This window comes from Solanum verrucosum, unplaced genomic scaffold (genome assembly GCF_900185275.1).
Source record: "Solanum verrucosum unplaced genomic scaffold, falcon-dt-bn FXZP01000064.1, whole genome shotgun sequence".
NCBI classification, from domain to species: domain Eukaryota; kingdom Viridiplantae; phylum Streptophyta; class Magnoliopsida; order Solanales; family Solanaceae; genus Solanum; species Solanum verrucosum.
Window position 1 is genome coordinate 2,159,697 of NW_026020144.1, and position 18,970 is coordinate 2,178,666.

General features: G+C 33.1%; 5 protein-coding genes and 1 non-coding gene across 6 annotated transcripts in view; 2 read left to right on the plus strand and 4 right to left on the minus strand.

Annotated features, from left to right (window-relative positions):
- LOC125827805 (sugar transporter ERD6-like 6) overlaps positions 1 to 18,970 on the plus strand; it is a 118,471-nt gene that overhangs the window by 52,317 nt on the left and 47,184 nt on the right. The window lies entirely within an intron of this gene.
- Positions 3,262 to 4,475, minus strand: LOC125827815 (uncharacterized). Its single transcript, XM_049507162.1, has 4 exons — positions 4,348 to 4,475; positions 4,116 to 4,240; positions 3,919 to 4,019; positions 3,262 to 3,658 (listed from the first exon to the last, which is right to left on the minus strand). The coding sequence occupies exons 1-4, from the start codon at positions 4,397 to 4,399 to the stop codon at positions 3,511 to 3,513; spliced, it is 426 nt and encodes a 141-aa protein (XP_049363119.1). The 5' UTR covers positions 4,400 to 4,475; the 3' UTR covers positions 3,262 to 3,510.
- On the minus strand, positions 6,436 to 8,814 carry LOC125827807 (putative pectinesterase 11). Its single transcript, XM_049507148.1, has 4 exons — positions 8,377 to 8,814; positions 7,677 to 7,865; positions 7,329 to 7,564; positions 6,436 to 6,652 (listed from the first exon to the last, which is right to left on the minus strand). Exons 1-4 carry the CDS (start codon positions 8,776 to 8,778, stop codon positions 6,436 to 6,438), a joined length of 1,044 nt encoding a protein of 347 aa, XP_049363105.1. The 5' UTR covers positions 8,779 to 8,814.
- On the minus strand, positions 12,674 to 14,635 carry LOC125827803 (flocculation protein FLO11-like). Its single transcript, XM_049507143.1, has one exon. The coding sequence runs from the start codon at positions 14,585 to 14,587 to the stop codon at positions 12,746 to 12,748; it is 1,842 nt and encodes a 613-aa protein (XP_049363100.1). The 5' UTR covers positions 14,588 to 14,635; the 3' UTR covers positions 12,674 to 12,745.
- LOC125827818 (CBS domain-containing protein CBSX3, mitochondrial-like) lies at positions 15,122 to 16,620 on the plus strand. The gene is made up of 6 exons (XM_049507165.1): positions 15,122 to 15,170; positions 15,471 to 15,786; positions 15,894 to 15,975; positions 16,150 to 16,223; positions 16,308 to 16,368; positions 16,448 to 16,620. The coding sequence occupies exons 2-6, from the start codon at positions 15,478 to 15,480 to the stop codon at positions 16,588 to 16,590; spliced, it is 669 nt and encodes a 222-aa protein (XP_049363122.1). The 5' UTR covers positions 15,122 to 15,170; positions 15,471 to 15,477; the 3' UTR covers positions 16,591 to 16,620.
- On the minus strand, positions 17,947 to 18,142 carry LOC125827986 (U2 spliceosomal RNA). Its single transcript, XR_007443032.1, has one exon. It is a non-coding gene; the product is annotated as a U2 spliceosomal RNA (small nuclear RNA).

Here is an 18,970-nt window from a genome sequence, read left to right on the forward strand (position 1 = left end):
GTCCGACGGGTATGGAACTATTATGGTCGTGGTGGACAGGTTCTCGAAGTATGCCACCTTTATACCCGCCACAGCCGGATGCACCGAAAAGGAGGCCGCTCGATTGTTCTTCAAGAACGTAGTGAAATATTGGGGGTTGCCAAGACACATCATTAGCGACAGAGACCCCCGCTTTACTGGGAACTTTTGGAAGGAGCTGTTCGAGATACTTGGCACTAAACTTCACTTCTCCACAAGTTTCCACCCGCAGACAGACGGCCAGACAGAACTTGTTAACGCCCTATTGGAGTGCTACTTAAGGCACTATATCAGTGCGCATAAGAAGGATTGGGCCATATTCCTAGATATGGCGCAGTTTTCATATAATTTGCAAATGAGTGAGTCCACCGGGCGCACGCCGTTCGAGTTGGCGACGGGCCAACAGCCCCAGACTCCACATTCTTTACCAGCCGCCTTTGAAGGAAAGAGTTTGGGAGCTTACCATCTTGCCAAAGGATGGGAAAAGCAGCTTGACACTGCCAAGTCTTACTTGGACAAGGCAGCAAGCAAGATGAAGAAGTTTGCCGACCGCAGACGACGTCCCACGGACTATAAGGAAGGCGACATGGTCTTGGTGAAATTCAATCCAAGACAGTTCAAGGCACTAAGGGGCGTCCATCAAAACTTAGTGCGAAAATATGAGGGGCCGTTCAGGATCGTTGCCAAGGTAGGCAAGATCTCATACAAGGTGGAGTTACCTCCACACTTCAAAATCCACCCGGTGTTTCATGCAAGCGTCCTCAAGCCTTACCATGAGGACAAGGAAGACCCTAGCCGGAACCAACCCCGTCGGGCCCCCATTACTGTCACTGCCTCGCACGACCGGGAGATTGAAGCTATCATAGACTATCAAGCCAAACGAAAGCGGGGACAGCAAGCCAGCGCCATGTTCCTTGTGCATTGGAAGGGACAATCTCCGGAGGAGGCCACATGTGAGAGATATGAAGACTTGTGGCAATTTAAGGACCAAGTCTGGGATTTTCTGCAGCAATGCGCCGCGGTCGTCGCATCATCGGGTGGGGGAGCGTGTCATGTCCCGCCACTATCAGAGCCAAATTTTGCAGCAAAGAAGGCATAGAGGTTTCTAGAGTCAAGTAGAGAACTCTAGAATGCCTTAGAAATTTCAAGAAGGCCTTGGAGACTTCTAGGCTATGAAGAATTCTCTAGAAAAGGGGCCAATGTGTAAATACTCTAGGGACTTATCATGTAAATATTAATTGCACTTTAGTCCTTAGGAAGTAGTATAAATAGAGGTGTCACTCATTTGCAAAGGCACCACTCAAGTGTAAAGCATTCTCCAAAGCAATACAAAAGCCTTCTTCCAAAAACTCTCTCTTTGTTCTATCTAAGTCTTTCCTTAAGCATTCTCTTAGCGATCTAAGTCTTAAAGGCTTCCTTGAGTTTACAAGATCTTGAAAGAGTAGTGAGTAAATTGTCAAGGGCCACACGGAACTTTAGCCAACACTCTAAGTCCGTGACAACTAGGTACAAAGCCCACCAAACCATGATCTCAACCTTTTTTATTTTTGATTTTTGGTAGAAAATATGAGTGGCTTGAGATGGAAAGAAGGAAAATAAAGCAAGAAATCCAAATTTGCTTTGAAAGTGTGAGATAAGTCGATGCTGAGGACGCATTCAAATAATGAATTTTTGGTAGTTAATTAGTAATAGTTGATCTGAACAGATGGTTGTGCTAAATTTAAAATTGATATTTATGTCGAGAATTAATATCGTGACGAAAAGATGGTTAGTTCGTAACTAGCTTGCGTGAAAAAAGAAACTAATTAATTAAAATTAAAATTGGAAAGAGATAAAAGAGACATAAAATGAAAACCGAATAATGAACTTTTGGTAGCTAGTAATAGTTGAACTGATGAGACGGATTGCTCCAAACTTAAAATTGACATTTATGTGGAGAATCAATATTGAGATCGTTTGATCATAACTTGCGTAGAAAAGATTGTTAGATTGTAGTTCGCATAATCACATTTAAAAAGAGAGACAACTAATTAGAACTAAAATAGGAAATAGATGAAAGAGAAATTGATGAAAACTTAATAATGAACTTTTGATAGCTAGTAATAATTGAACTGATGAGATAGATTGCTCCAAACTCATAATTGACATTTATGTCAAGAATCAATATTGTGATAAACAAATCTATGATCTAACGTGAAAAAGATTAATTGATTATAACTTATGTGAGAAAAAGCTAATCAATTAAAATTAAAATAGAAAGAGAAAGAGAGAGAGAAATTGATGAAAACCGAAATATGTGTTTCAAAAAAACAATATACTTCTAGGTAGGGGTGTTCACGGTTTGGATAGAAACTGATTCAAACCGAAAAATCGAACCAAATCGATAAAATAAAACCAATTTTATTTGGGTTTGGTTTGGTTTGGTTTTAGATTTTTGAAAACCGATAGTATTTGATTTGGTTATGGTTTTATTCGAAAAAACCGAAGAAATAACCGAACCAAACCGATGAATTATATACATATATTTTATTAATATACATACTTAATATATTATTTTTATAAACAATTTTAAAGATCTTATATATGTTTTCATTATAATTACCTTATTGAAAGCAAAAATGTCCAAGGTGAAAATATTTATTTTATTGATTTCATGTATAAGAGTGTCTATGACAATTCTTTGTGGGACTGAAAATGTTAATGTCTCTTCCTTCTAAGCCAATATAGTGAATTTTAAAGCTTTAATCATAATAAATTCAGTGATCGAAAGTTCAATAATTTCAGTCATTCTTATTATTTTTTTGTTTTGAATGGATTGTTGTTACTTTTTTCACATTTTGAATGAATTTTTTCTTTTATTTTTGTTTATGGTTAATAACCAAATAACCGAATCAAACCAAACCGAAACCGATAACCACAAAATCGATAAATATATATTATATTTGGTTTGGTTTGGTTTTGATAATTTTAAAACCGATTAAGTTGATTTGGTTTTGATTTTGACCAATAACCGATCCAAACCGACCCGTGAACACCCCTACTTCTAGACATATACTAATATTTTGTCATTTGAAGTTTTGTACCCTCATTAAAAAAGTTATTTGAGTATTAACTACAATTGTTATTAGTATTAAATCTTTGTGTTTATGAAATTATGAATCCAGATATACTACTTGTCATAATTTTGATAAAATTCTATGGATAAATTTAAATTCTACATTAAAAGAATTAGATTTTATAAAATTTCACGAAAAAAAATATATATCATACATTATGTTTTTAACCTTTGTCGTAGGTAGCACAAAAAAATATGTTACAACGACATGTATGTCCCAACATTACAAGCATCGACACCTTAATACAAACTCTAATTATACATAGACGCAATACTTTCACAAATTAAAGCCTAAATTAAAAGTAGCTTGTCATCAAAAATTAAAATTAACAAAAAAAAAAAACTTAGTAGCAACCGGTCTAAAGCCAAACGACGGTTCAAGCGTTGATTCCGGTCGGACCGGGTTTAGTGTTAGATCCAGTAGCCATGTTGGCTACGTGAAATTGTGACACGTATTTGTAAGCTGCACCTTCTGGTTCTTTCACTGGTGGCTCATTTAAATGTGCCCAATTGCTACTTATCCACCTGCAATTAAAAATTTATTTTATATATAAATAAATAAATATTATTATTATTTTTAATCAATCAACTAAAAATAATTTCAATCATCTAGCCGTAATAATATAGTTGTCACTCAATATATAATAAGCATTTGATTAATATAACTATAAAAAAAATGATCTTTACCGATAATTAAATTAATAGCAATAACTTAATGAATCGCTGTTGTTAATAACTAATAAAGATCATTATCAAAAAGCTATAAATTAATTACGTTTAATTACCATCCATTTTTCTTGATTAGTTGATCTAAACTCTCCTGATTTTCCAAATTAGAAAGACTTTCTTCCGCTGTTTTAGTTGCCTCCTCAAATACAATATTTGCCTGTCTCCAATTAAAACAGCCAAAAATTAATCACCATAATGTTATGGAGTTCGACAGAACTCAATAATTATAATTTAAAATTCTTGAATCTTATACCTGATTTTGGCTTCGAGGGGATAAAGTAGAGATATATTTTTGATGCTCTTCTTCTATTAGTTTTTTGGATCTCCAATATGCATCTATCTCTCCCTTTGTTAATGACTTATTTTTTCGGAATTTCACTATAAATTAAATCCAAAAAAGAAAAAATGTTAAAAATTAAACAAATTATAAAAGGACTAATATAATTTGTCATTAATTAAAGAAATGAAAATTAAAATGAACTTACTAGCTTGAGGATCAGAAACAGGAGAGTCCCAACCTGCCATAAGAGAACCCATAATTATCTATTTTCTTGCTAATTAACTTCTTAATTAAACTGAACACACACTTAATTAATTTCACTCAACTTGTTATTTTGTGGAAAAATTGAGTCTATTTTATAGAGATAGAAAAAAACAGACAATGGTTTATGGTGGGGCCTACCTTAAATTGCTGCTCTTATCTCTAACAAAAAACAAAACACTATTTTATTATTAAATTAGGATTAATTAATTTATACTAAACCGGTTTCCAAGCCCGCTGATTCAAGAGTTAAGTTAGAGGCCGACTAGTTAAACATGAAATTCAAATGAAAGAAGGTTCCCCGGGGAGCTACTTTAATAGCAGGCGACACATGTCCTGGTTCTGGTTCTGGCTGATCCACCGACGTTTATAGTGCCTTGATATATATCGGATTTCAAAAATTAAAAAAGACATACTTTGATCGTGATTTATTTATATATTTTTAAAATATTTTAAATTATTAAGTTTTTACTTAAAATCATAATAGTTTTATATAATTTATAAATAAATAAATTATATTTTAATAATATTAGAAATTATATATTTAAATGCTTAATCAAAATAAAATAATTTGAACGTTGAAATTCAAACTATAGTATATAAATTGGGACAATAGAAATAACTATTAGTTTTTTGATTTTCAACTCGGTGTTTAGAGCTCATATTAGAGTTTTAATTAAATTTGAATTGCGCATCATAGGCTCAGTCGGGAATGACACTCTCACAAGAAGTGAAACCTCTTATTAAAGATTATTAAGGATGAAGTAGTCTCACCGCTGCCGTGGAGCGTTAGAAATAACTATTAATAGTGCCTGGATTTCTTTTAGCCGCCCACAGGATATGCATACAAGATAATAAAAAATATAGAGAAAATGAAAATATCTTATATACATGATGGATTAGTATGTCCACTAAGTTGTCACGTCAGATAATTTATCTCTATTCTTATCCTAGTCAAGTTAGATTTTTTTATTTTTTTAAAAAATAAAATAACAATTAAATTGCTTTTGAAAAGCAGTTTAAAAATATTTTTCAAAAATTAAAATAATTTCTTTTAGGCTAAGTACTTTTACTTTAGCCAAACATTAATTATTGCAATTATATTTACGAATGTTAGTTTTAAATTAATTAATTCGATATAAATTATTATTAAGAAAGTATTTTTAATTTAAAAATTTGAGCAAACATACTTTTAAATGTATGTACTATGTACTCTTTAACAAATTAAACTAACACCAAATTTAGAATCTACGTACGATAAAAGTAGCAAACGTATCTTTTACTTAGAAAGAAATGCTAAGACGATTTTTCTAAGTTTAATATATAGAAAGTTTTGAAAAATAAGTTTAACTTTCGTATTAGGAATTTGAGGTTTGAACTCTTAACAAATTAAATTATGGGCCAAAGGTGTTTGATTAAATGTTCTCGAAGATTAATTAGTTTATGTGGAATTTGCATTAAACTTGGAATTGGACAACATGAAACTTGGATATTATTATCTAATAGAAAAAAAGAAAACATTATCAACATCAAAGTTTGCTTTGTTACTTTTAAATGTCAATTTTTTTACCCAGCATGCCTGGCATCCACTTCCCATTTGTATATGTAAAAATAATTAAAATTTAGGATTATATCTTTTTCTTAGTTGATATAGCGTTCATGATAAAAGAAGGTTGTTTGAATGATAAGTACCATCCATCTTCAGCTTTGAATGACCCCTAAATTTATTTGCTATGAAAATACCTGCCCTGAACGATTAATCAGAACGAATCATATTTTTATGGGCTAATTTTATCATCCGTCTAAAAAAAAGATAAAAGTTGACAAGTATACTTTGTTTAAGAACAAGAATTTGATTACATTAATCTTTTAATAGATAGATCACTCTCTCTACATAATAAATCCAAGATCTTTTGTGTCTTCACTAAAACATTGGTCATATTTGTAGAGGGTTCAAATAATAACTAAACTGATTTTTTTTTTAAAAAACAAATACATAGAGTAGTACAAAATAATAGTATTTGGGAAAGTTTCATGGGCTGCTTCTCTTTTTGTTGAATCTGTTGGAGTTGACTTTAGATAAAGGTGTCAAATGTGTGGGCTTGGACCTAGTCCAACTTTTTGGGCCCATAATACTTTCCTTCAAGTAGGGCACATCTTCTTCACTAGACAAAGTCCTTAACCAATCTACCCTATTATTAGAACTTGCACCTGGCCCAAAACACTTGTACTCAGCAAAATATGATGTCCTGTTACCAAAATACCAATGTCAAAAATTAAAAATGATTATATTCGCTAGAAGGTGCAAGTAGTAACTAGGATACATTGAGGATAAAATGAGAAAAGGTCGATCGCTTGCAATAGTCTAGTCATATCTTGCATAGATCACCTAGGGATGCATAAGTTAGTAGCTAGCATATATTGAGGATAAAATGAGAAAAGGTCGATTGCTTGTGATAGTCTAGTCATATCTTGCATAGACCTAGGGAATAGGGATGCATAAGTTTGAACGACCGAAGGTGTAAAAGGGAGTGAGACGGGAAATCTTAATAGTTCATTTGGTTGGCTACCTGAACACTTATTTTGTTGGTGAGGGTTCATAATAATCCCCTCCCTATTTCCCCTTCCCCTAAAAAAAGAAAAGAAAAATGGAAGGAGGCGAACCTAAAATAACATGAAAGGAAATTGTCTCGAAAGACTTACAATTTCTTGGAATAAATACGGATTTGGTAAAATAAAAAGGGATAATGGAGGAAAAAGATTCATATAGGTGACATCGAGTAGGTTTTAGTCTTGTAGACACCACTAACTTTCTTGGAACTTAAGCTTAAATATTGTTTATAGTTGTACCTGCTACAACAAGTTAAAATACAGTAATAGTAATAGTATACAAATTCTATATATTGTCGATGCGTATATATGTACCTTTGTCTAGAGGAGTCATTCCAATCTTCCCAACCATTGGGGAGTATAACACTTGACATGTAAGTTTGAGCAAATACAACCCTAGCATAAGCACCCCATGGCCTCCCAAGAATTGCACTCTTTACTCCAGTAATCTTACATCCATAGAAAGTGAAACCTGTATTCTCTTGAGGTGATTGCCTATGGTGTGCTGTTATAGCCCCATTCGATTGCGAAAGCGAATGCAAATGACATTTCTACCCCCAATAAAAAAAACGATGGGTCAATTATGGTTAAGTAATAAATAACATATATGACAGATAATTGATTTGATGTAAATATCGAGTATATATTGTATGTTTATGTTACCTCAAATAGAGAAGCAGCATTTCCACATATGAAATCAGTGTCCCCTTCAATATAACAATTTTTATAATAATGTCTACCAACATCATCAAGTAATGTGTCTTGATGAGACATAATTCTACAACCCAGAAAGGTTGCTTTATCTCCTTCTACCCTCAATGCCACTGCTTTTTCTCCACTTCCATATGTGTTCTATTAATTAACATAAAAAAAATTCAATTAGTCAAGATGCCAAATGCCACACTTTAATTTGAGTGTCATATTAGCGGGCTAGATTGAATTTGACCAGATCAAAACAGATTGATTTAAGAATCGTCAGCTCAAAAGCTACTTGCCTTAGTTAGGTTGGTCTAAATAGGTTGGCTATTTTTGATAAATTGAATTAGCGGGTCAAAATAGGTTGAACTAACAAAATGAACGGATTATTCATCCAATGAAACATGAGAAAATTGAGTATGATTTCATATACTAATTTTATCACCTAAACAAAGTAACCTTATAAACATGTTAGCTTATAATGGATAAATTAAACTACCATTATATGATCAACAACAAATTCACATAGTGGGGTCTACACAGGGTAAAACGTACACAGACCTTACCCCTACCTTCAAGGTAGACAAATTGTTTCTGATAGATTTTTTACTCAAGAAAAAAGAAATAATGATCACAACCATATAAATAAATAAATTATGCAACATACCTGAATTGTAAGGTATCTAGCCACAAAGTCAGAAGCAAAAACAGTGAAAGTAGGAGATTTGAATATATCTCCATAATCATTTCCAGTAATTATAGTATTTTTGACTGTTGTTTTTCTCCCACTAATTGTTATAAATGGCTTGTCACTTGGAACAACAACTTTTTCTGTATAAACACCAGGCTTTACCAAAATAAATACATGTTGTGTATTCTTTGAAGGCACTGCATCAATTGCATCTTGTATTTTCTTGTAATCACCATTACCAGATTGATCTACTATTATCAAAATTGCATTTGACAATTGACTTGATGATGTCATCGTAGCTTCGGAAAAAATCACTAAATAACTCGTAGCTAATAGAACAATTGTAATTATTGAAGTGTACCCGTGAAATAAAGCCATATCTTGAATAACAGTGACAAAGTCAAAAATTTTGATATACCTGCGATACAAAAGCGAAAATGAATTAAGAAAGTTATAAACTTCTTGCATTTTTCGTGGAATCGAATATGAAGTATTAATAGACAAAAATAAAATGAAATTCCTTGTCGCATAAGTAGCAACATGCATGATACAATTTGAAATTAGAAGAAGAGAAGAGGTGATTCTTATTCCGAAATATTTTTTGAATTACCTTTATCCGCTACACTAGAAAATTCAACAGTATATATGTGCACAAAAAGAATTTTTGGTTTTTCTCTATATGCACGATATAATTTTCTGATCGAAACTTTTGAGTCTACCTAGAAACTCAAACTTAGGAAAAAGAATTTTAGAACTTTGAGAAATGTAACTTTAAGACAATTGAACAATAACCTTCTATATGTGTGTATATATATAGACATAGTGGACAATGACCACATTGGCAAGGTCAATTTTCAACAGGTTTTCTTGAAAATAAAGTAGTTCAAAATTCTGATATTTCTCCATTAACTTGAATATGACCATGTTTTTCTCCATGCCAAACTTGATAAATAGAAACACATGGCACAAATAAAATAAAATAAATTACATGTTTTTTTAAAATCCTCGTAAGAGCTCTCACCTTTTTGCTTCGTCAATGATTCATACAGATGCTTACCATCCGAACAACTCTGTTCTGTCATAAATTTGTAGTAGATACTAAAACTTTATTTTTGAAAAAATAAAATAAAATTATATGGCAGTTTGATTAAAGTGGGGACTAGGGAAGTTAGCAATTAGGAGAAGTAGGCGGGAAAAAAAAGGTTGTTTATATTATATCAGTTAATTTGCACATCTAAAATTTGGCGCCGTTTATACTTTATATTATAAAGTTTATAACGATTTGAATTGCCTAATTTAATTTGAAGTATAACTGTATAAGTACGTGCTGCACAACTTATATATTATGTATAGTGGAAAATTACCTTAATTCTTTAGGCATTCAATTTTAGAATGAAAAAGTAAATAAAATGTTTGACTGGTCAAGGATTGAACGACTTGTAAAAAAAGTCAACTTTTGAATGTATTAAAAGTTGATCATTAAAAGTTATTCGATGGTTAATTACCACTAATTGCTTTTGGTACAAATCTTTGGGGTTGCCTTTTAAATAAATTAAACGCGGGGCTACATTTTTATTTTGTTTATATTACTGTATTAGTAATCGATTTAAGCTTGTTTGACTTTCAATTTGCTTATTTTGAAAAGAAGGCATTGACGAAAAAAGTACATTATTTATCAGAAGTATTTTTTGAAAAAAGATTTGAAAATACATTTGGCAAATTATATGAAATAATAATTTATATTTGACTAAGATAACAAAAATATTTGGAAGGATGGGTGGGTGGGGTTATGATTTTTAACTTCTGCAAAACGACTTTTGCTTATGTAACAACACTTAATTATTTTCTAAAAAACTTGATCAAACACTTCAACTTTCCAAAATAAGCATTTCATTTAAGTAAAAAAAAAATATGATTTCACAAATAGAATATATTCTTTAGTTTTAATTTTTAGTTTTTCCGGTAAAAAAGGAAATCTTTCTCTGTTAACTATGGACAATTAAATAACTATCTTTAATTTATGTATACAGTCAATCGAGAAGTTAAATATGAGAGCCAACAATAAAAACGTCATCTATTATGTTATAACTTATAAAAGAAAATGAATATACAAAGATTAATTCTAAAAAATAATATGTAGTTGTTCTCTTCACATGTTCATATGACATCTAAACAGTTTAACGGGAATACACGTGCAAAACACATCTGGTTAGATGACAAGAAAAATACACAAGAAATATCGTCTATAACGTAATATTAATGAGATACGACTAAATAAATGATTGAACCTAGCTCATCAAATTAAAATAAATATATGAATTATTGCATTTAACTAATAAAACTTTCCATTCATGACCATTTTCATAGATTCGCGTGAATAAGAGATATGCCGATTCACATTTAACATTTACAAAAAAAACTGTAATATTATTTTGTGCAAAACTTATTATTCAAATCTTCACTTAAATAAGCAATATATTTACTATAACATATATTTTTTGAATTGATAATCACGTGCAACACATGTCAATATACACATTCGGCATGAGGTAGTTAATTAGTTTTATTATGGTTGGTATGTATCATATTCTATATATTATTTAAAAGTTGTAATTAACGAAATATTAATAAAATATTTTTGTTCTGCGTTTGGTAACCAATGACTCTCGACCTAAAGGCTAAAACGTATTTTCAATTCTGTGGATGTTAAATAAGATTCATATATATTTTTCTAAATTTTATTTGGCCAACATCATTTTATTAAATAAGTGGATAAACGTAACCTTCGTTACCTGCTCAAAGCTCTACAAACATAACATTTCTATGAATCATAGTAAAAAGAAAAGGAAAAAAAAAAAAGCAGGACACATGAAAATATAAAAAGTAAAATCACGTTAAAATCAAAGAGTGTCAATATGTAATAAATATACATATGAATATATTTTTACTTAACTACGTCACGGACACCCTCAAGTATATGTGGCGCGCCATTGGATACGCACTATTAAAACTCAAAAACATTTAATTCTATAATGGGAAATTAAAGAAAATGACATAAAATTTATCTACAAAACATTAGACAATAGGTCATCTAACTTCAACGGTTTAACTATATCAATAAATGTTATTATTATATTGATTAGTCACGATCACAAGTCATGACATTTCTTAATTTTTCAACTAACAAAAAATATATTTGACTCTTAAAAGAGTAGTTTGCTAAAAAAATGTATAGAGATAGCAACATCATATCCAACATTGACTTATTAGTTGCATTGTCATACGTGACTTATGAATTACATTTGCCATACGTAATCAATATAGATGTGAATCGCGTTTGGCAAGAGTGATTGAGTTGATGTAGCAGTAATATCCCATAATTAGAGTTGAGGGATCGAATCCCACTTAATCCTTTCACAATTAAACTCATCGCACTAGTTAAGTTCTCATTTTCTATGTGGTTTGCATCTCTTCCTTTCAGTTGAACTCGTCACATCCGACTTACCCAATTAGATTCATATCTTCTGTAATTTGCGAGCTATTGCACAAGAACATGTTCATCCAATACACTTTGCATGATCTCTCGTTATGAAAGACAAACTATTAAACTCCAACATTACATTAGAACAAAAATTGAAGCTTGAGAATGTTAAATTTGGCATTTTTTTGGGTACTATAATTCGAAATCAAAATGCTGAAATTCATTGTTAACGGTTTAATTCCACGTTTTATCGTAAACTTGTTGATTTCCAGTGATGATGTTAACCTTTTTGAGTTGTCCTGAGAATTCAAATATTGAGATCAAAGCTATAGGTAAAATGGTGCAAAATTGGAGACTACTTACGAGCAACACATACCAGGTAACTCTGTCCATGAAATGTAGGACATATGGAAAGAAATCACCTAGTATTTTTGTCTACACTGGAATTTGAACTTGAGACCTCATAGTTCTTATCTCGCTTCATTGATCACCAGGACACACCCTTGGGTGCGCTCTTTTGCATATTCAATAGCGTGAAATGTAAGCTTTGATGTTCCTTTTGTTAGTTCAACATTACTTGTCTAATGTGTTCTTCGTCATGAATTTGATTCCATGATTATTGGTCAGTAAACGAGTTATCGAGGGAAGGCAATGACACTGAAAACAACTATTCATGAGATTAATAAGGTCCTTCACATGTACTATATACGCGAAATGCACATCAAAACCAGGAAATAGATAACAACATTTCATGGATATCATGTTTTATTGATCATTTGCATCTCTGTTACAATTTCTTTCAGCAGATATTATTGAATATGTATAAAATGATATGTTAACTTTCATTAGTTACATGCATTAGTTTCAAAGAATGTCGATATCATTATCTCTCTTCTTCTTACCGCCAACATGACAGCCATGTTTCCGAGGTTTTTCAGGGTTGGCTGAATCAGAATCACTTGGTTCAACGAAAAGCCCTTCGAGACATCTTCTTTTGATTGTTGGCTTGTATGTATGTTTCTGGGCACGGGTAACATTATATTCGGTCTTGTGTGCCTCAAACAGTCCAGTTTTCTCACTTGTTTTTGGTGGTTCGGAAGGCATACGAGGGAATGTCATATGTATACCTGGATTTTTCCCCTCAATAGTACTGTCAAATGTAATTGAGTTGTTGAGCCCCTGCACATTGCAGTTCATGTATGCCTCTAGTTCTTGATCTTTCATCGTCCTTGCATCGTTTGTCTGTTTTCCCTTTGAAGTTCCCTCTGCATCTGTGGTTGCATCGGCAGTTTCATCTGCATTCAGTTTGTAGCCTCTGTGAATGTGAACTGCCTTTCCTTTTCTTGATGAGTTTGAACTAAGTTGCATAGATGCTCCTCTGTTATCCCCTGCAAGGGTGATTACGCTCACCGGCCCCTCTTCCAATTTTTGCTTGCCATCTCCAACTGTCATCCTATTAATAAACTTTGAGATGTTATCTTTTACCTCTTTGTTAAGGGGTATATCTGGTTCAGCTGAAATTGTTCTTGTCTGTTTTCCATTAGAGACACGGTTCACCCGAATTTGATCATTATCAGAATTGGCTTGCTTCTCTGTATATGCTTGCTTTGATTGAAACACAATGTCTGGATCCGCGGTCTGTTGCACTACTTCCTTCACTTCTTTAGTTTCCGGGATGTTTGTCTCCAACGGCCTGGCTGTCTTAGGTTCACTAGTGATTCTTGAAGAATCTGAAGGTTTTACATTTTCAGGTGACTTATCTTTTGCTTCAATTAATGTGCCAGATATGGCTTCTTTCTTGGGAAGCTCCATTTGTTCTGATTGAGGCTTAACTGTTGCCGGCATTGGTTCTTTTTCAGAGTTTGATGGAAGTGTTTTGGTGGATTTGGGAGAAATTTCTGAGCTGTCTTGTGATTGTTTTGGTGGAGATGTTGGCTGGGAAATTGTCTGATCGTTCAGTTGCATTTGAGATGTTATATCAGATGGATTTGAAGAAGTCTGCCTCACAGGGTTAGCTGGCTTTGGGGCAAGTTGGTCAGTTGAAAGGACCTGAGGACCATTGCGTGTTGGGGAGGATTTTGGACTCATTTCTTGTGATTGAGGAGCTGGACGAGATGGAGGCTGAGATGCATTGGACTTATTTGCCACATCAGATGGTGAAGCTGGTTGAGAAGAGAGGCCTTGATGTTCTTGAGATGGTATCAAGGATTGAGATTCAGCTCCGGAGGGAGCAACTCCTGGAAGACTAGATTGTGGTCTCTCAGATATTGTGGATGTAGGGGTTTGAGTTTCATTTTTTGGGCTAGCTGGACCATTTGTTGGTTTAGTGTTTGTGGTAGAGGACTCGATAGGAGCTTTGTTTTCAGCTGAAGGTTGAGGGGGATTTGTTAGAGTTTCAGGTAAAGCGCTTGTGCTCGTGGTGGTGGGCTGGCTAGGCACTTTTGGTGGTGAAGAAGGCTTTCCAGATATCGCGGTTGTAGTGGAACTTGGTGGCTGCTTTGGAGTTGAGTTTTCATTTGCAGGACTAGAGGAAGGGCTATTTTTGGATTTAGTGCTGCTGGAAGGCTGTGATCTCGTCCCCTGACGAGTTGTTCGACTAGAACCAGTAGATTTGGTATTAGGCTGAGTGGCTGGTTTGGTTGCAGGTTCAGGTTCAGATGCAGAAGACCAAGGAAAGCGTAATCGAAATGTTGATCTTCTATCCATTTTACAAAGAACAAATCTTATGAAGCAAATAAAAACTTTACTGTTCAATTATCTGGTGAATGATGATATGCAACTACCAAAACACATCAATATATAAAAGGTTTGTTTTTGATACCTTAGAACATGTAATGTCTTAACTTGCCTTCTCACCTTCACCTTTAGCTTCTTTCCCCTCACTACAGGCAATCAATAATAATGTTCAATTGCCTTATGATTAAGGTTAGCATCTCAAATTTTGTTTATTCTATGTGCATTTAGCATAATCTACTTAAAAATATGAACATATTTTAATTGCCTTATCAAAGAATATCTTGGCATGAGGCAAAGGAAAAGGTTAAGGGAAGAAACTAAGTTAAATTTTCCTATTAAATAGTTGATGACTTCTACAAGAAGCAACGCATTAGAAGCAAAATTCGCGTTAAGTATTTTCCAGATTTAGTAGTTCAAGCAAAGAACACAAAAATGGAATTCATATAAATAACTAAAGGAGAGTACTCATACTTCTCTTGTGACTTTCTTGCTTGAGCATATAATCATCACTAGCTGATACAAAATTGCCAATTGAAGATATTCTTTCCTCAAGGTAAGTTCTTCGATTTCTGTACTACTTTTGAGTTAGACCTAGTCATAGACGGAGCCAGGATTTAGAGTTTATACTACATTAATAACTGAGATCACGGTCAAATATTTGTCTAAATTTAGTAGGTTTCTTGTTATATATACAGAACTTGAGCAAAAGTTATCAGGTTCACGTGAATCCTTAATCAGGCCTTGGGATCCTTTCCTTATAAGACTGACATTCATTTTGATGAACATAACATTGGAAAGCAAATGATGTACAAGTGTTTGATAATATGATATAAGTTTTGTACCTTAATTACAGGAACACAATGCAAGGTGTTATACGCGTGGTGAGATCATGCCATGAAAAGCTCAAGGTTACAATTCTACAGCACCCACAATTCAAAACCACAAGTGAGATGAACAAAGTATTCGCAAGATTTGGACGTGTTATCTCCTTCCCCACAGTGCAGAGCAAGGAAGCCAAAGACATAGTTGTCTCAGAATCTTCCACAATGCAGCAAAAGGGGTTGGAGAATACAACAGTTGCTGATGTACTAATGATAAAAGATGAAGAAAAAGGTAACTCATGGCTTTGTTGTCGAACAAATGACACAGCGTATGATGCCATCAAACAAGTAAGTTGCTTAAAACTTCAACATCACCATAGAATGTCAACAATGTTTTATTTAGTTATAGACATACAAATAGCAATGTTGATATGATGATGGTGACAAATTTGTAGATGGCAGCAAACAATATCGGGTCTTTGGTCGTTCTAAAGCCAGGAGAGAATCAACTGATAGCTGGAATTATAACAGAAAGAGGTATGCCTTCCAATTCACATACAAATGTTGAACTTATTGATCTAAGCACCAAACAGCTTTTTAACCAAAACTTTCTAGTTTCTACTACACAATTTTTGAAGCAATAGACGTTTTGCTCGATTAGATATAATGTTGAACTTATTCATCTATGCACATTGTACAAGCAAAGTACAGACTATCTGCGGAAGGTAATTGTACAGGATAGATCATCTAAATACACAAGAGTCGGAGATATTATGACCGAGCAGGTACTCTATATATCGTCTTTCTGGCTTTAACTTTTGTCATCTCTCTTCTGTTTTATGCTCATATTAGTACTACCTTTGCAACAGAGCAAGCTGATAACCGTCACATCGGACACAAACATTCTCCAAGCAATGCAGCTCATGAGTGGTAAGTATTAGTTCAACTCGAGAAGTTAGTTATGCTTTGATGCTCTAAGGAAATGTGATGGAATGTTTTATGATCACAGAGCACCACATACGACATGTTCCAGTGATCGATGGGAAGGTAGTAGGCATGATTTCTGTGGCGGATATTGTCAAAGCAGTGGTGGATCAACAAACTGGAGAAGTGAAGCAACTCAATCAATTCATCCGAGGAGATTACTACTGAAAACATTATTAGCAAAGCCACAACAATATTCATTGTAACTTTCAAATTGTCAACAACAAGATCTAGAAACGTAGTGTTCAATTTCAACCAATTATATTTGGCATAATACATAAATATGCCCTTTAACTTGGCTTTAGCGGTTATCTATGCCCATGCACAAATAGACACTTAAATTTGTATAAAATTGAAACGCGTCCTACGTGGCACAATACACATAGGACACCTAAACTTATAGACATTTAAACTTGTATAAAATTGAACAAGTAGCACAATATACGTAGTACACTTAAACTTGTATATAGAATTGAACAAGTAGACACAAACGTATAGACATTTAAACTTGTATAAAATTGAACAAGTAAACATACGCGTCCTACGTGGCACAATATACGTAGGACACTTAAACTTATATATAAAATTGAACAAGTAGACACATGCATACGTAGGACCACATAAAACACAATTTCATCTATAACAGATGTATTTATTTTTCAATTTTATACCTTTTGTGACACCCTCTCCTTTTTAATATGTCCCAAAAGATTGTCGCGCCTAACATGAGTAGGCCAAAAATACATTTACTTCCCCCCTCTCATTTTATATGGGACCTTTTCCCATCGCATTTTATATGACACTCATTCCTTTTTAATTCGTCCTAAAAGAATGTCGACTCATTTATACCCTTTATGTGACACCTTTTCCTTTTTAATATGTCCCAAAAGATTGTCGTGCCTACTTGAGTAGGCCCATAATACATTTACTCCCTCGTCCCATTTTATATGGACCCTTTCCCGTGTCATTTTATAGGGAAAATTGTATGAAATAACAAACTATTAATTCAAATTAAATGTTATAGCTATAGATTCTTTTATTTGTAATTCGCAGCAAATATTTCATGTTATTTGCCATCCCATTTGTATACCGAAATATACAAATGGAGGACCCATTTTTACACCGAAATATACAAATGCAGGACTCATTTGTATATCGAAAATATACAAATAGACTCAAATATATATTTTTTTATGTGTATGTATACCGAAATATACAGATTAATAGTCATAAAGTTTATTATGGAACGCAATTATACAAACTATAGCTATATATATCATACAAATATAATTTTTATGTTTGCTAACCTAAAATTTACTCTATTTTTTATGACACTCATAATTCGTCACAAAAAATGCCACATTATGTCATTGTCATTCACAAAAATTAATCACCTCCCTATTAATTAAGTACTACACCAAATATTAGTATGGAACAACAAAATGCAAAATTGTCTTTTAAGTATTGGGCCTCAAACAACATGAAGCCCACAACTAGAAGATTGGAAAACTTGGACTTGATTTGGTGGGGTGCGCCAGGCCCATGCAGTAGTGCAACGCATAGGCGACGCGCGAGAGCCCAGGTAGCAAGCTACCTTGATGGACTCTCCCCCTTAAAAAATTGAGTTAATATCGTGTGGACCGATGGTCCACATATCAGATATTAAACTGATAAGAACAGATACTACACTTGATCTTAGCCAAAAGGCCGAGAAAGGTATGCTTTAAAATGTTAATGGGCCTATCCACTTATAGCACCTGTCTACTGTCTACTCATTTGTTTCTTTCGATGTGGGAATCAGTGTAAGTGAATAAACGCCTGCAAAACTGAAGGAGCAGAACACTATGTCTAATCAACTACAGTTTATGAACAATTTATTTTCATATCTGAAACTTAAAAAAAAAGATTGGATAAAAAACAACTAACAGTTATTAAAGCAATTAAAATTTAGGAATGTACAAAATTATGTTTTATGCTACGTATTATTTCTTATAGGTAGTAAAGTAATGTGAATACACAAATATTGGGATGGTAGATACTTATGTGCATCAGATGTTTACACCAAATTGATGTAATTTATCGTAGTTAAGTGATCTAATGGAGTTGACTTTAGATATGAGAATTAGTGTTATCACGTTCCATTAAATGTTCTTTGCAAACAAATAAAAAGGAGGTTATATTCTATAGTATTTTTAAAAAAAATATTTCATCACTAATTTATGTCTTCATTGGATTCCTCAAGTTGCCTTGCTAATTATTCTCCATGGTGATCAATTTTTCTATCTTGGAGAATATAATAGCTTATTCTTTGTGTCTCTCTTCTTGCACTCTAATTACACTTTATGGAGTATTTAAGTTCCGTCATTAACCGTAAATGAAGTTAAATAAACCTTAAGACATATTTATTGCATTACAAAGGAATAATATTAATACTAAAAAGAAATAGTAATCTTCCAAGTATTTTTTTCTCTAAAAAATAGAAAAAACGAAAATTTGACTAGTATCTTTGGTTCGAACTTTGTACATGTGTAAAACATTCACCAAAAAA

Coding starts and splice junctions, on each gene's coding strand:
- LOC125827818 (XM_049507165.1), top strand. CDS start 15,478: ATGCAAGGTGTTATACGCGTGGTGAGATCATGCCATGAAAAGCTCAAG. Junction 15,787..15,893: donor CGTATGATGCCATCAAACAA/GTAAGTTGCTTA, acceptor ACAAATTTGTAG/ATGGCAGCAAACAATATCGG. Junction 15,976..16,149: donor TGGAATTATAACAGAAAGAG/GTATGCCTTCCA, acceptor AGCAAAGTACAG/ACTATCTGCGGAAGGTAATT.
- LOC125827815 (XM_049507162.1), bottom strand. CDS start 4,399: ATGGGTTCTCTTATGGCAGGTTGGGACTCTCCTGTTTCTGATCCTCAA. Junction 4,241..4,347: donor TGTTTCTGATCCTCAAGCTA/GTAAGTTCATTT, acceptor TTTAATTTATAG/TGAAATTCCGAAAAAATAAG. Junction 3,659..3,918: donor CTAATCAAGAAAAATGGATG/GTAATTAAACGT, acceptor TTTTAATTGCAG/GTGGATAAGTAGCAATTGGG.
- LOC125827803 (XM_049507143.1), bottom strand. CDS start 14,587: ATGGATAGAAGATCAACATTTCGATTACGCTTTCCTTGGTCTTCTGCA.
- LOC125827807 (XM_049507148.1), bottom strand. CDS start 8,778: ATGGCTTTATTTCACGGGTACACTTCAATAATTACAATTGTTCTATTA. Junction 7,866..8,376: donor CTAGATACCTTACAATTCAG/GTATGTTGCATA, acceptor GTTAATTAATAG/AACACATATGGAAGTGGAGA. Junction 7,565..7,676: donor ATGCTGCTTCTCTATTTGAG/GTAACATAAACA, acceptor TATTGGGGGTAG/AAATGTCATTTGCATTCGCT.